General features: G+C 44.5%; 1 protein-coding gene across 1 annotated transcript in view; it reads right to left on the bottom strand.

The window, feature by feature from the left end:
* Positions 1-15716, bottom strand: part of STT3B (STT3 oligosaccharyltransferase complex catalytic subunit B) — a 48838-nt gene extending 33122 nt beyond the window's left edge. Inside the window, exon 1 of the mRNA XM_066991946.1 lies at positions 15372-15716. Coding sequence (XP_066848047.1) covers positions 15372-15661 — 290 coding nt within the window. The 5' untranslated portion in view covers positions 15662-15716. The remainder of the gene's footprint in view (positions 1-15371) is intronic.
* Positions 15717-16494: the final 778 nt, after the last annotated feature.

The raw sequence follows: 16494 nt of genomic DNA, 5'->3' as shown, positions 1-16494 counted from the left end.
TATTTTCTAAGCCTGCGTTTATAAAGGCTTCTGTGCACTGAAGTCCTCATCTGCAGATGCACAAAATTTTCACATCTGCAAATTCAGAAAGATGACATGATACAAACCAACTGTGAACATTACAAGCTATCTGAACAATCCTAGGAGTCAGATTTTAATGCAAATGTAGAATCAATTCTGCAATACAGCATCTAATTAGAGACAGCTAGTCTAGATTCTTGGAAAAGATTGTCGCAGATTGACTCCAAATCTGACATATTCTTTGCATCCAAAGGAAGAATTTATTCAGTGCAATATTTTTATGGAAAATCTAATGAGAAAGTTCAGTAACTTCCACTGAAATGAAGAAACATACACACTGTGTTTTATATCGAGTTTTAAAACACCTGCTTGCCTCCATATTATACTAGGAGCACATCATGATGGAAGTCTTACTGGGAAGTCTTTAGCTACAAACTGGAAATTATCACGAGTTCTGCATATTTTTTTTAAAATGGAAGCACAGTATCCTATGGATCACATAATGAATTCAATTCACTACAGCAGTGTTATTTCTCATCATAAAAAACTCTTATTTGTGTTCAGTTCATAACCCTAAAAGAGCATATACGCCCTTTTAAGCCAGTTTCCAGGTCAGAATTTTGCATGAGCAATACCTATAGGCCAACACTCTAATGATAGATGAGGAGCCTTTCCTACTGCCAAAACCAAGGTGTTGCAGACATCACATTGAGAAGGGAGGAACCGAGACGTACACGTGCAAGAATCATTGTGATAATTGAGATGCCGCCATTGAGATGGTGGCTGGTCTCCAGTTCACCTGTGCCGAGGCTGACAAAATTCTGCAAAATGGAAGAGCAACCAGGCAGTTTTATTTCAGAAGAAACTCATGTTCCTTTTTTTGCAACTGAGAGCTGATGTCAGCTGAATGGTTTTATTAGGTCTTAAATCTAATACAAACATAAGATACACTACATGAATTGCCCCCAGTTAGAACATTTATATATAATCAAGTATTTATGTGATTACAAATCTTTTTTTCTGGTATTTCTTTTTGCACTCCTACCAGAGCTTTGTTATCACTTTGCACACTCAGCTGGAGTTTCTGCACCTCGCTGGAAAACAAACACCCAGAAGTCATGAACAAATTAACTCTAGCCAGTCTGTCACTGGAGACATGGTACATGCTCACACAGTTCTTACTGAAGTTGATTGAAAATGCTAATTATTAAGTCAAGTCTGCCAGAAAGTAAAAATAACAGCTTTGACTGGAGTTTAAAGTTGTCCTAATTCTATCCGTGTTAGGGGGGTTAAAGATGACTTTTTGGGATGTTTTAGTCGTTTTATCTGTAAAGATAGGGATATGTAATTTCTCTTTGTATTCTGAGATAAGCCCCAACTAATATGAAGTATTTGGTGAAAGCTCTCAAGAGTGTCCTACATTTAGAGACCCAACTGATCCTTATAGCTTTTGTTGCAAGCAGGGCCATCTGAAAATAGAAATACACATCCTGCAAACTGTCTCCCACAAGTCTCACGTTTGATATACTGATGTAATAAAATGGCAAGATGAAGACAGGTTCTGCAGTGGTGTGACCACCTAACTTCAGAAAAGATGGAAATTCTGAGTTGGAGGAAGATGTATTTTTTTTCCTGTTCCTGGAATTGAGCTGAGCAACTGAACCCTGTTTGTAACACCATTAGAATAATTTCTGATGGGGAGGAACAGTGAACAGCCTAGGAAGAAACAAAGCTGGATGGCACAACCAAAAGGGTAGCTAATATTTTTCAGGTGCAACATTCAACCATACTCAACGTAAACCCTGAAGAATACCAGAATGTGTACAGAATAACCATTAAAAATAGCCATTAGGAATATCAGAATGTCCCTAATGTGTTTAAGAAAGATTACAGCATTCCTGCTGCCACTTCTTGGCATGGTATTTTGACTGCCTGCAATAACATGTCACGCTTAGCAGACGCTAACATCAGGAATTGCATGCTGCCAGTAGCTTAATGATATGAAATGCTACAGCGAGCATACACTCTAACTTCTTTAGAGAGCCCAGGGCATCTTCAATATTTTTGCTAAATAGCTGCAAGCTTTCTAAAGCATTCCATGACCACTCCTTACACTTTTCACACAATCTAGTACATCTGAAGCCACGGTATGCTTCCCATCATCGCTGTAGTGGGCGTATATCTGCCTACAGTTTCAGACACTTCCTCTGATGCCTAAAAAGCTTTTTCATGACCTTTTTTCTGTCTTGTTTTTGAACTATTCCATGTCTCAAGGCAAATTATGAAGCAAAGAGTTAGTTTTATCAATAGTAAAAGTCATACTTTGCTAGTGAAGTCTGCCTTTCACAACATTTTAGAACTAACAAGAAAGTGATGATTCCATTTTTATTTCAACAGTCAAAATTCCCAAAAGGTTTCAACGATGATTTAAGCAGAATCATTCAGAATTATTGCAGGACAAATTTGAATGCTCATTTTCTTCTCTACTAGACAAGTACTTCACTGCAGATACTACACTATGTCTGGCATCAATACTGATGGAGATGCTGGTTCCGTATCTTTAGATAGCATCAGCTTCTTAGGAGGCATTACTTCTCCGCTCAGTACAATACTAGTTACCACAAGCTGGAAAGGCACCGGTGTTATGTCTGTTTTTTTCTGAGTGGTATCAGGTTGCTCTGTGTTTCATTACCCTTGCATCAAGCAATTCTGAAGGCCTTGCATCAAATTCAAGAACATGTTTCTTCTAGATGAAGCAGACTCATGCTGTATTTGCTGTTAACGTGATGAAGGCTGCTTGACTTCACGAGCTTCCATATTAAAGGCTAGTACATGAGGAGCTGGGTGGCAAAAAGGAATTCAAAAAGGAATTAGCTGAATAATAACATTTTGAGAAGTATTTTTTCCTTGAGGAATATGACACTAGAAATCACTGGGATGAACAGAAGTGCTTCCAAGGAAGTGACTGGGAGCAGAGAAGGGCTCCCAGACCACACTCCATGGTTTTCAACTCCAGAACAAACAGGTGCTTTCACACCTAAACAGCTAGAGTGGACTCTTTTAGAGCTGAGCTAAAACTGCTATCCCTGTAGCGAGATCTGATACCTACTCAGAAAAGAATACTAATTTCTGCAAGACTTTGAAATGTAGAGTAAAATAAAGGATATGTCTTATTCACTGTGGGTACTTTAAGTATATTTTAACTGTTTCGAAGCATCCATTACAGTCCTCATCTTTATTAAAGATGTAGTAAAGTCATCTAGACACAACAATGCAGCAGCAACTACGGAGGTACTAGCTGCACCGAAATGCGGTGGACCGATTTCATAATCACTTCCCATTAAGTGAAGTTAGTGAAAATAGAAAGTGAAAAGTAGCGACGGCCAGTCTGGACCCAAGGTGACCTGGCAGACCCTTCCTACACTGCAGAATACATGAAGTAAATGGGACTCTCAGAAAGGCTGTGCCTCCAAGGTTACTTGAACTGCCTTGCAGCAGTACAAAGAGCAGGTCCAGCTGGAATCAGGCTTTAGATATCAAACCACTTGGTACGGCTTATGCCAGTACACTTTTTTTTGTCAGCTCACAAAACGAAATAATCTAAAGTGTTGTGATTGCATGTCAGCAGTTTAGCTCAGTTTTGCAAGCTAACATAAGGTAGTGTTTCATCCAATATTCTATTCCTTAAATATTTGCTCTTTAGTACATCTCTAATACACTTGCTATTCTTCCTTCTACAGCCAGCTCTCAGTTATCTGAACTCCCTGACTTTGCTTCTTTCAGTAGTCTTTTTTGGTTGTAGATTCTGCTTAGTTCAAGAAGCTGGACCTTTCAGAGTGCACCTGCTCAGCTCCATCTGTTGCGATATCGACTCACTGACTTTTTACTACAATGGATGCTGCAATAATAAAAATTAATGTTTCAGAGTGGATAATACAAAACGTCAGAGCAGAACCAGACAGTCCACCTGACTCGAACAATTTCTGTCCAGTGACTGAGGTCTGTGTAAGAGACCTAATTTTATTTAACTCTATGTATGTCTGCTCAAATGCTGCTTAACACTTCAGCGACCTGACGCTAGTACATATAAATACTGCATTTTCTGTAACAGAGATAGAGCTGTCTGCAGGACAAACCCAGGAACTGGAGAAATCTAGAGATAAATTTAATTGTGCCCTAAAAGAACAAAGCTGAAAAGGAAAAGGCATGAATAACCCAAACTGCAAATGAGCAAGGAAGGAAAAAAAAGATGATGACACACAACTCTAGGATGCCTTATACTGGATTATACACACACACACAAACACACGTTCAACTGTGGCAGTCATCCTTCAACTGAGCTTTGCTAGTTACAAGGAGTGCAGAAGTGCTCCTAATCTGCTTTAGTGCCCAAATCAGGTAACTAGCTTGAATCACAGCTAAAAATCATACCACTCTGAAGATTATTTAAATTTTCACCTGATTTTTCTCTGAAGCAGATTAGGAGCACTCAGTCTATTAATACAGGCCAACGTAAGGAACAGCAGCCTCTAGCTGGGGGCAGAAGCAGTTCCAGCTGTTTGTGAAGTGACTGACTACCTATTCTCACACTGAAGGAAATCAGTGTGGGGATAGCAGGTCACCAATACGATAAGCAAACGCCAGGAAAACAATGGAAAATGGTCTTCATCCTTCCCTGCAACACACAGACAGGAATTTACCTTTCAAACTGTATTTTGCATTCTTGATCCACTTTCAGTGTCTGATTTATTGTCAGAAATAAGTACGGCAAGCAGAATTTAAAGATGTTCTCCCTTACGTTTATTTTTTTTTTTTATCTTTCATACAAGGCTAAATCAAAGCAAAAATGCAAGGTTTCACTGGATTTAATTCAACTTGTTAGGAATTGCACCTAATGGTTACCACTGTTTCTCTAAAACTATGCACAAGAATCACAAAAGTATAACAAAACGTGATTTGCTTTTTATTAGGTATCCTCACAGAAACACTACAGATAAGTGCACTGCAGCGACTACAGTGCTCAGCAGTTCGGAGTATTTAGAAGTAATATTACATTCCTGCCACGTACAATGTGAAATTAAAGTTACATGTTTGCTTTCTCATTACATGATGGATTTCTAGTATTGCTTAGCCTTATTATATTATAGCTATCAACTTATTTCACTGTGCTCCTCTGTCATTTTAGATATCTAGTAAAATCCAATTCATATTTAAAAGTAACCTAAATGCTGCTTTTTAAAACCAAAATTGGAGGTGGAGCAATAGTTTTAAATGAGATAAGCTCACTATTACACAGATATTCTTTGAAGCTGTGATGCCTCTCCGTCACAAATGCTGTTACAGAAATAGTCACAGACTACACCCACCATTCTGTGTCCATGAGCACATCCTTTCCAAAACACATCACCTCCTTGACCAGCTGGCTACATCAGTATGCTATTTGGTAGTTAGATCCCTTCTGGCTTACATTAATGAACAGTAAAAGGTATGAGTTTAATTTCGAATGCAATTTTATTAAATGGCAAGTCCCAACTTCAGGTGCAATGCTTCTCCCTTCTCCCCCCGTGCCACATAAAATGGGGTAAGGTAAAACAAACACCTGGCTGCACATGAAGAGGAACTGAGTAAGGGGGATGTTAAAGCAAGAGGATCAGTTGAAGTTCAGGCAGGGAAGAAAAGAGGTGTATGGCAGGGAATACGTGAGAGTTGTTGGAAAGGAGCTAGCAGAAGTTCTCAAGGGATAGTTCTGAGGTCACATATTCCTAAATCTTCTCTCTTCACTCTCCAGAGATGAATTAAGCTGGCTTGTTCAGGACCTTCCACGCTTCAGTCCCCACCAGGCATGATGCCCTCTCAACTCTCTCTCCACAAATGCACCTTTAAATTAGAAGACTAGAGTTAGCCTTTTCTGATTCAGAAAATGGATTTAGACCCAGATGTCCAACATGTCATATAACCATTTAAGTAGTGATAATCATATTTCTGAAAGAACATTTAAACAGCTACAGCACAGTCAAAGAGCTTTAGCTGAAACCATTGAAATGTTCACCCCCTGAACAACTAGAACAGCATGTTGGGGGATACTCATGGATACTTGAGACCAAATCAAGGTACAAAATAAGCCAGCAAGCAGCTTACTGCCACTGGAAAAAGGGAGCTCCCCTTTTTTGCATCCAGCCACATACCCTGACACCTGCACTTGTCGGACTTCAGGGAGCGCTTCAATTCAATAACACGTTAGAGAACTTTTCCAGGAAATGTCCAACAGATGATGGAAACCTTGGGAACCCCACTTGATTAGATGCAAATAGGGCCAATTTATTCCAGTAAAGACACGCCTAGCAGCACCTTGCCATACTGTAGGTATCCAGAGTCAGGCTTTACCCAGAAGATGCTGCACTGCCTTCCTGGAAGTTCTTCCTGGAAGTTCTTGCACTGCCTTCCTGGAAGCTCCCTGGAAGTTCTTGCAGGAATCTTTGGAATCACCGTGCACAGGCTTCCCAGGACACAAATGATATATCCACAGGTACTCCAGCACAGATACCGAGATAGAGGACAACACTGCTTGACACCCTGGGTAAAAGCTTCACTCAACTAACATTTAAGGCTGTTCTGTGTCTTTCTGTTCCTGCAGATAACCCTGAAAGAAGACAGCAGAGTGCACTGTAAGGAGCACACTACCACAACGTAAAAACATGATGCGCATAGGTGAGACTGTGCTGAAGTTACTACAGCATGACAGAAACATAAGGAAAATGAACCCTGAAATTGACTTACTAGAGCAAGGCAAAAGCTAGAAAACACAATTCAGTGATGCAAGGGTTACAAGCATGAGGTAACTTGAAACAAAACACATCACCAAAGCTTTTCCAAGCAAAAATCAGGCTTTACTTTGGGAGGATGGGAGAGCATTGGTAAAGAAGTAGTCCATTACAAAATTAAAGCAATGCCAGTTCCATGGCTCCTGAACACAGCAGAGAAAAATTTACATTTGTCATTACCAACAGTAAAATGACACTGACCTGAGATATCACAAATTAAATATTTGCAACAGTCTTAATTTAGTCTCTTCAGTGTCAAAATCCATTTTCTAAATGGCAAATGAAATATTAACATTGTTACAGAGTAAAATAAATTGAGAGAGATATAAAACAGCTTTTCAAATATTACTTCAGACGTTTGACGTCGGAGAAATCATTGTAGTCACCAGGATCAGATAAACCAGTCACAGCTCAGTAGCATTACACAACTTCTTGGGAAACTCGAACGCTGCATTGGCTTTAATGATTCTTGTTCTTCGGTAAAACAAGCCAAAGAGATGCCCATTTGCTTCCACTATTAACATCAATATAATGCCAAAGCTCCAATTGTGTTTTGCTGACTTTCTAAATTGCAACTTTAAGGCATTTTATCTAGTGCCAAAGAAAGAATTACAGGCATTTTAAAGGCCTTTAATAGCCAAATGATAAACTCTAAGTATTTCAACCGTGAAGAAGAAACTGTCTTTTCCAAGATACACATCTGAAACAATATTTACAAATTCTAAGTTATTCAACTGAACTTCCTAATGTTGCTTGGGATAAATTTAGAGTAGGAAGGAAGCACGTTCAAGATACAGACTAAAATAAGAGCTGGAGCAGAAGACATAAAGAAAGGTATTTAGGACAAGTAGGCTTGTTTTGTTCTGTTTTGCTGCTGCGTCAAGAAAATGCATTCTGCTTTTTCGCAGGCAAGTATTCTTGCCAAAAATGTGGTCTTCCTGATCACCTGTATCATCAAACAGGTGCTTTGCACACCCTAGATTTCCTTCAAACACCCCTCTCTACTGGGAAGACGGGACTAAAAAACAACCAACCAACCAACACAAAAAACCCAACACACTCTTCAAAGCTAAACCAGAAGTAGGCTACAATGTACAGACAAACAGAAATAAGCAGACTGAAAAAAATAAAGCAAAGAACTCACAAAATGTAGGCTGCCCAGATGTGTGCGCTAGAACAGTTAAAAATGACGTAAGGACATGTTTTTCCTTTCTCCGAAATCCATTTCCCATTCAAACAGGATAGGCGATGCCCATGAATAAGAGAGGCATACAGTGTGCCATCCTTTCAAAAAATGTGTAAATAATACTATATAAAACAGCAATTCCATTAAGAACACCACAAAAAAAAATCTACAAACAAACTTGCATCCTCAACTGCAATGTTGTTTCTCAAGGTTTTTGTTTGTTTTAAGCGAGGAAACTTTTGCAAAGGTGTATTGCAATTCTATCTTCACGGATTATCGGCTCAACACAACTCTGACGTGCCCTTTAACTAACAAACTAATTTAAGCCATGCAAATAAACTGCTGTAGAAAACAGTACGATGAGTGTTGTAACACCCAGAAATAATTCTCATTACAGTCCACATATCCCAGTAATTTATATCAGATGGGCTCTTTAACACATGACACTGGACTCGAGTCTCCCATAGCGTACAGATATTTTAAATGCCATTTCCTGTTCTTAGAAGCTCTCATGCACAAGCACCCAGTTATTCCTTGTTTAAAATAGCCCATTTCTCTTTCTAAAGCACAGCGATATTGCCTCACTTAATAGCAAGAACTTGGAAGTGTAGGACGCGCTTAATTCTCCATATGCCAAAGGAGCTTTCACTCAGGGAAAGCAGCAGCAAGTTAAGAAATACAAACAAAATAGATCGGCTTCTGTGTCCATGACCTTAAATTCATTCCTCGGGCTGCTTCAGCTTCTGTAAGGTGTGGTATAACCCTAGGGTCCATTTCATAGTACCTCTCAAGCCCAGACCTACCAGCTGCTGACATTAAGAATACCCCAGCTGGATTGCCACCAACAGCTCAGGTGAAGATCAGAAGCTCTGCTCAGCTATAGGGCCAGAAACAAAGTCTATCTGTTGGACGTACTACAAAATTTACTGCAGACATAAAGCACGGGAAGACTACAGCAACAGTCCCGCTGCTTACTTGTCCTAAGTTCACTTTGTTCCCTGAGCAAGCGATAAGTCCAATGGCTGGAACAAGTTTTGCTAAAGGAGTTTACAGTAATAAAAAATCTGCACATGCCCTGCTCCAGAGTGCTCCACAGGCTCCACAAGCAGCAGCTTTATCAACTCCGCTAAGTAGAAAGAAGCCCTCGGGACTGGCTCCAAATGTCACTACAAATGTACCTCAAAGGGCTTGCATGAACAGAATTTTCAAAAACTAAGGAGGAAACTTTCCGCAGCACAAGCACAGACAGACAGTAAATGGGAAAGAATCAGACTTAATCAGGAGAGAGCCCTATGGAACAGCAAAGACATCCCCCTAAATCCAGACTACCTCCAGCCCATTTTTAAGCTATTAGTACCTATTGGATTTTCAATTTTCCTGCAAGCTTTACTGTCTAAAACCCCCCCCCCCCCCCTTCCCACCCCAAATCCAACACGAGACAGATTTAAAACATGAGAATTGGGATTACAGGTTGCCATAATCAGAGACTATTAGGGAGAATTATGATAGGAAACAAAAGGTAACCTTTATAAACCACCCTGACCCTATGTAATGGAATCCCATTTCTGTTTAAAAAACAGCACATATTAAGCTGCTCGCATAATGGGGTATCTGCCAAGAAAAGCCCATTCAAGGATTTTCGTTGTAGCATTCCCTCAGTAACACCTGACTAGCTACAGTATTTGTCGAAGACTGTTTAAAAAAATCACGGCATTAGAAGCTAAACCTGTCAGTTCAGTTCACCCCAGCCTACAGAAACCATTCCGATACATTTTCCTTTTCCAGTTTTGTTCCTCTCTCCACAAATCAATAAAAGGGTCAGCATTTTGCAAGCACCATTTCCCCTGCTGTGTTTTCCAGGAGGTGGCTGTAAGGACAGTCCCCGTGCACACCCACATCCCACACAGGTTTTATGACCACTGCCCCTCTTTCCCATCACTGCACCCACAGGAGGCTTTCACCCCAACTGAAGGTTGGGCTAGTGAGGAAAGAAACAGCACCTATTAACAGTAAAGGGGGTAGAAAACAACAGTAGAGATGGAACAGTTTTGATTCTCACATGATTGATAGAGACTTGTTGAGGCTACAAGGGGAACTGCTTTTTGACTGCTTTGGTCTACCCTGATCAAATTCGAGGTCTCCATTCTCACGGTGTCTCTGCTACACCTGCAACTTTGCCCAATGTTCTTTTGCCAGACTGCCCTCCGTCCATTAAATTTCTAATATTTACCACTTTCTGCAATTTCCAAGCAGCAAAAGAGTCTAGTGCAATCAATTTCACTTCTTCTCGACTTCACACCATATCAACTTTCCAGAAAAGCTCACTCAGCTTCAAAACCGCACTCTCCAAGTACCAAAGCATGGAAAGGATGCTCACGTCCCTCGACATACAGGACTTGGAATCTTACAATCTAGAAAGCACCAAAAGTCAAAGACGTGCCCATGCCGAGGGAATTTTCCAATATATTCCTATGAAGTGGAAATAAATAGAGTATTTCTCATTTCACAGAATCAAAAAGCTTGTGAACGAAGAAGCTATAGTATGTTTTCAGCGTGAATCTCTTGACATTTGCCAGCATCTCAAAATCAATCCAAAGTGATTACATTCAAACCGGATTGGAAATGAATGTTTTCCCAAGGTCTGGGAGTTGTCAAAGATCATCAACAAAAGGAGGTGGTTGGGAAGTGGGAGGGAAATGTTTCCTAAACAGATCCGCATTCACGCGCTCACCTTCAACAAGAGTATGCGAGGGGCCGAGAGCCTCCAGGCAGACAGCAGCTGGAGGTGGCAGTGACTGCCACCACTCAGGAACAAGACATTTACCGTGCAATCTGCTCTCTGCCCAGCAAGAAGAGTCACTAGCAGGTAAGCGGTGGCCAGATGAACTATCTGGGTGGGCCACGTGCACCTATAGCCTACAGATTGAGCGCTGTTAATTGAGATTATCAACCACTTACAAACACCGTATCATCCTCCTGACTTGATTTCTTTCCCTTTACGAACACATTAGCTTAAGGTACTTTCATTTGCTGCTAGTTACCCTTCATCACTCCAGTTGCTCCACTCTTAATGTGCTGTGCATACATGTAAAAACATCTCTGGCCTATCACTCATTCTGATTTTGTCCTATAAAATCAGTTGCTATTTACTTTAACATTCATATTCTTCTTCAGAAATAAGAAACTGAAGTGCAATATCAAAATTGATCGTGGGCAGGTTCAGAGAACTGAAATGTTACAGTATTTTGACAATGTACCTCATTGAATCAACTCACCGAGTGCTTTAGAGCAAGCACAAAGGAAAAAGCAGGACTGCACAGTGGGTGACAGGAAAACTCCTACTCCAAAAGACAACCATCAGATCCACTAACTACAACACAAACCTACAGCCTTACTCTCTCCCAATGAAATCAATACATTTGCACAACCTCCAGTGTTCGATCAATTCCAAACACTTCTCACGTTTGCTTGAGTCACACTCTGGATTTTAATGAAGCTTTCATATCTTCTTTAAAGGTGTTAATTTAAGTTTCCATTAATAAAAAAAAAAAGTTCCTAACAGCCCAAGAATCCATCTAGCAAACAGGACTTGAGCCAAGCAAAACCTTTCTGGCTGTGCTCAAGGTAAAATCCTCATCTCCCTCAACCTGCCCATTTCTGAAATGCGAGCGATCACACTGGCCTTACCTTTATGTCTGCCCGTTCATCGCCAGCCACCAGAGTCCACTAACGGCAGATGACGGTATCAGTGACAAGAAAGTAGACTGCTATCTTATCTCCACACCACACTTCCCACTAGCACAACAACGTTACCTCAGTGAGGTATGACGAACAACGGCCATCCTGATGACAGCTAAAAAGCAGGCAGCCTGAATGGATCGATGGTGCCAGGCTGGAAGAGGCAAAGACACGCACGAGATCGCTGTGATGCTGTCTGGCACCAGAAACGGCAGGACCGTGGGCCACGACACTGCTGTGAGCAGCGGGCAAGCAAACCTAGCTGCCACCATCAGGCTGGTGCTGCGTACCGCACGGGCAAACAGGTACGGATGGGGTCTCACGTGCAGGCACAAGAGTTTCTGCATTCCAGCAGAAGCCAGCTCTTTCACTCCTAAGGTACCTGCAGTTTTCAAGATGTGCTGTTTAGTAAGCTGTTAAAATTCTCAGGGAAAGACAAAAGTTTGACTTGATGTCATGGGATATGATAAACGATTCAGATGCACTTCTTAACACGTGACAACGGTAAGCACTGTGCACGCAAACAGAATGAACGCCACTATTCTGGTAGCGCTCACTGAAGACTGGTGCTGCACCAAAGGTTGGTGCCGCCTTAGTCAGCGGCGATGGCAGCGTGTGACGGGAGGTGACTGCCTTGGCGGATCTACCTACCTCACCTGTACACCGACACATGTTGCACAGATTGTTATGTGTAGGCATGATACGAGCGGCCACACAGACAGCATAGCAGCACGCTGGAGCTGTGCTTTAGACACAAACCAGCACGCAAGAAGCACAGTAGTCCCTTCTCAGCTACTCCGTAATTTTGGGTGCGTTTGTTGGGCAGCCATGCTGCCATTTCAGGAGCATCCAAAAGAAGGAAAAGCGCAGCGGGACAACTGAGTTAAGCGCACTGCTGTACTTCCACTTGAACTTCTTTCACTCTGCACTTGCAGGTACGTAGCACAGAAATCCAGCTCTTGGTTCACCCAGCTGCTGCATCAGCCACCAGGTGAACCAAACTTCAGGGATGAAGCCTGGCCACCCCGGCGTACCATGGAACAACTTTCCAAGTTTCAAGTTCTTGGCCTGATAACGAAACCCCGAAGTTAAATACTAAATGCTTTGTCAACGGCCAAGCGCAGCTCAAAGTCAGTGCTGCCTGACTCCACACATCAGCTCCCCTGACCTAGGAGGACCAAAACTTCCGCACGTTTTTCAAAGTCTCTGGACTACCCCAACTGTGGGAAGTAAACAAAACGTGGGAACTAAAGCGGCCGTACTATATGAAAAAGGTATTCAGCGTGAAAGAAAGCAGTAATCCTAGTAACGACACACGGGTCACAAGTTTATAAGGCAGTATGCTGACAAGTTTATAAGGCAGTATGGTGACAACAAAATACCAGCTTGTTTTTTTCCTCACACAGGCACTGTATTGTAATGGAGATCAAAAGCAAAAGCTGCCCTCTCTCTACTGCACCGGACTGTTTGGACTGCATTTAGGTCATTTCTGGAAGAAATGCCAACTGGAGAAATTCTCAGTAACTAATTTTACAAAACAAAACCCCCCCATTCCTCTCCAATAAAAACCTAACCCTACCATCAGAAATGCAACTCAGTCAGGATGCTAGAAAAAACACAGTAATTGATTTAATTAACCTGCTGATAACCCAAAGCAAATCTCCCTCTCTTTCCACCCCGGATGTCCTATGTTTCTTATGCCCACATCAGAAAACGAAGAAATCAGAAAACATCAGAAATTCCTCAGTAAATGATAAAACATTCGACACCTTAGAGGCCACAGTATTTTTCCATTCAAAAGATTAACAGTTTTGTTTAACGCTCCTCATTTTATCAAATATACCTCTGCTTTCTCTCATCACAAAACAAATACTAGATAATAGATGGCCTATGCCCTATACAAGCTTCACAGAAAAAGCTAAAGTAACAGAGAAAAACGTGGAATTGTTTCACCAGCAAAGACTGTGGCCACTGTCCTAAAGAAAAAAGAAAGCAGTTTACCTGCACAAGCTGCTAAAGAAGTAGTTAAAAAATAAAATAGGGCACTGCTTCTAATCTCTTTCCATAAGCTCCTTTCCCACATCAGATTCAGATTTGCAAGACCCTTATAACTGTGAAAAAACGTTCATTTCTAGCCACTCAATAATATTTAGGAACAACACCGTTTTTCGCTCTTTCCACCAATACTGCTGCTGCAATAGAGAACACTTTTTTTTTTTCCTTAGTTTCTACCATTTTAGGTTCTCTTTCCTACTAATTAACTTAAGTGCATTTGCCTCCACCATTTCTGGCATGCAGCAACATGACACTGGCATGGTTCTTGACATTTCAACTGCTTCCCACAGACCTGCATTAAAAACAATGACTTTTGTCAACTTCATCTATTCTCTAATTAGCAGAGCTCCGCGCAGCAGCACAGGCAGCAACGCCTTCTGCGTGCGCTCTGAGGAAGATGACTCTGCATCAACTTCGACGTTATTAAAACCAGAAGGCTATCTTTACAACCGCGATCAGGACTATGAACTTAACCCTCACAGCACGTTTTCAGTGTCCTTCAATGCTTAATATCAAGAGCTACCGAACACTGTAAGAGTTCCATTCGTCTGTCGATGAGCTTTGATTATAAAACTCTGATAAAGTTGTACAAAGACGTAATCTGCACGTTTAAAAAAAAGTTTCCTCCACAGCAGAAGGGGAAGATTTTTTGCTTCAATTTAGATCAGAAGAGCCTTAAAAACTACTCCATAGGATGCAACCCCAGGCTCACAGCCTCGCTGCAGACGCGTTTAGCTGTGCTCCCCGTTGTTAACTTTATTAATCGAAGTTTGCATTCCTTTCATTCACGTTTGCAGAAAAACACGTAAATTATGGGCAATTACGTGACGGTTTGCAGATATTTTGCTTTCACATCACCAAGCGTGTATTGCTTCACGCAACGTTTAAAAACAAAGCGATTCCTTGTTCTCCATCCCCTATTTCGTGCCACGGATCGTGAATGGATTACACGGGAGAGGGGAAGGAAAGCGGCGAGAGGAGGAAGTGGTGCTTGTGAAACTATCGCAGCGGAGCGCGTGCTTTGCGCAAAGCGTGGAATTTCGGCCAGAGTTGTGGATTTCGATAAATTCCACGCAGGATTACTCGCGAGGCGCTTGCGGACAAAGCACCTCCCTCCTTCCCGGTGCGATCAGCGCGGGGGCTCCAGGCTGGAGGCACGGGGCTCGCTTTTAGGCTCCGGCCCCCCCCTCCGCCGGGGGACGAGCAGCCGCGCTCCTCCGTGGGGGGGCGGCGAGGGAGCGAGCTTTGGGGTAAAACCGAGAAATTATAACAATAATAATAATAATAAAAAGGAGCGGCGTGGGGAAGGCAGCTGGCGGCGACCCAACGCCCCCCCGCGACCCCCGGGGGGCTCCCTCAGAGCCTCCCCTCACGGCCCCGGCCCCTCGCGGCGCCCCCGGGCCGCGGCGGGTCCCTCACAGCCCCCATCCCCGGGCGGGGGGCGGCTCCGGGGAGGGACGAGAAGGGGACGAGGAGCATAGGGGGGACCGGGGGGGGACCGAGGGGGCAGGGGGCGCCCGCCCGCCCGCCCCGTCCCGCCCGGCGCTCACCAGGGGTCGAACTCGTGGATGATGCTCTCGAAGCGGATGACGGCGAAGAGCCGGGAGCTGAAGCCGGCCAGCCAGGCCAGGAAGAGGACGGTGAAGGAGAGCAGCGACTGCCAGCCCGCCGGCTGCGACAGGCCCCCCGACAGCCCGCCGCCGCCCCCTCCTCCTCCTCCGCCACCGGCCGCCGGGGGGGGGGCGCCGCCGGCCGCGGCGCCGCGGCTGTTGAGCGGCGGCGGCACGGAGTTGGCGGCGGGCTTGTGCCTGCCGCTGTCGGCGGCCGAGTGCTCCGCCATGTTGCGCCCGCCGCTCCCTCGCAGCCTCCCCGCCCGGCGCGTGTGCGGGGGGGAGGAGGGAGGGAGGGGAAGGGGCGGGCACGGGCAGGGGGAGGGGGAGGACCGCTCGCGGGCACGGGCAGGGGACGGGGAAAATGGAGGCGGGGAGCGGGGGAAAGGGCGGAGCCCCCGGCCCCGCACCGCCCCCTCCCGCCGCCGCCGCCGCCGCCGCCGTTTGACATTGCCGCCCTCCGCGCGGGGCGGGGTGATGCGAGGGGGCGGGGCTACGGGGAAGGGGCGGGGCTCCAGGGGACCAATCGCCGCCGCCGCCCTCGCAGCGTGACGGCCTGTGGCAGAGCGACAGGTATTTAAAAGGGGCGGGGCGAGGCCGGGCGGCCAATCGGGGCGGGGAGGGGGGGAGGAGGGGTTCGCCGCCGGGCTATTGGCGGGGGTGGGAGAGGGTCGGGGATGACTGACGGCTCTTTGGTCCAATGGGAGGGGGGGAGGCGGGAGGGTCACATGGCGCTGCTCAGGAGCTGCGCCTCCCCCTAGCGGCCGCAGGTGCTGGCGCCGCGGTGGCTGCCGGGAGTGGTAGTCCGCGGGGCGGGGGCGGGGGCGCGGCCGCGCGAGGGGCGGCCCCAACGGCCGTAACGGCCCCAACGGCCCCGCCGGCGGGGGGAGCCCTGAGGCGGTCGTGCCCTGAGGCGCCTCGTGTGCCGCGCGCCATTTTGTGTGCTCAGCCCGAGCACGGCTCAGGGAAAGTGCCACGCACTTAAAAGGCTCAGTTTTGCTGAATCTTGTCTCTTAAAAACATATATGTAGGTTTTATTTATTAGTATTATGTATTTAATACA

The sequence above is a fragment of the Anser cygnoides genome, chromosome 2 (genome assembly GCF_040182565.1).
Source record: "Anser cygnoides isolate HZ-2024a breed goose chromosome 2, Taihu_goose_T2T_genome, whole genome shotgun sequence".
In the NCBI taxonomy this organism is placed as follows: domain Eukaryota; kingdom Metazoa; phylum Chordata; class Aves; order Anseriformes; family Anatidae; genus Anser; species Anser cygnoides.
Note: the sequence above shows the minus strand (reverse complement) of the source record. Positions and strands in the feature narration are given on the sequence as shown.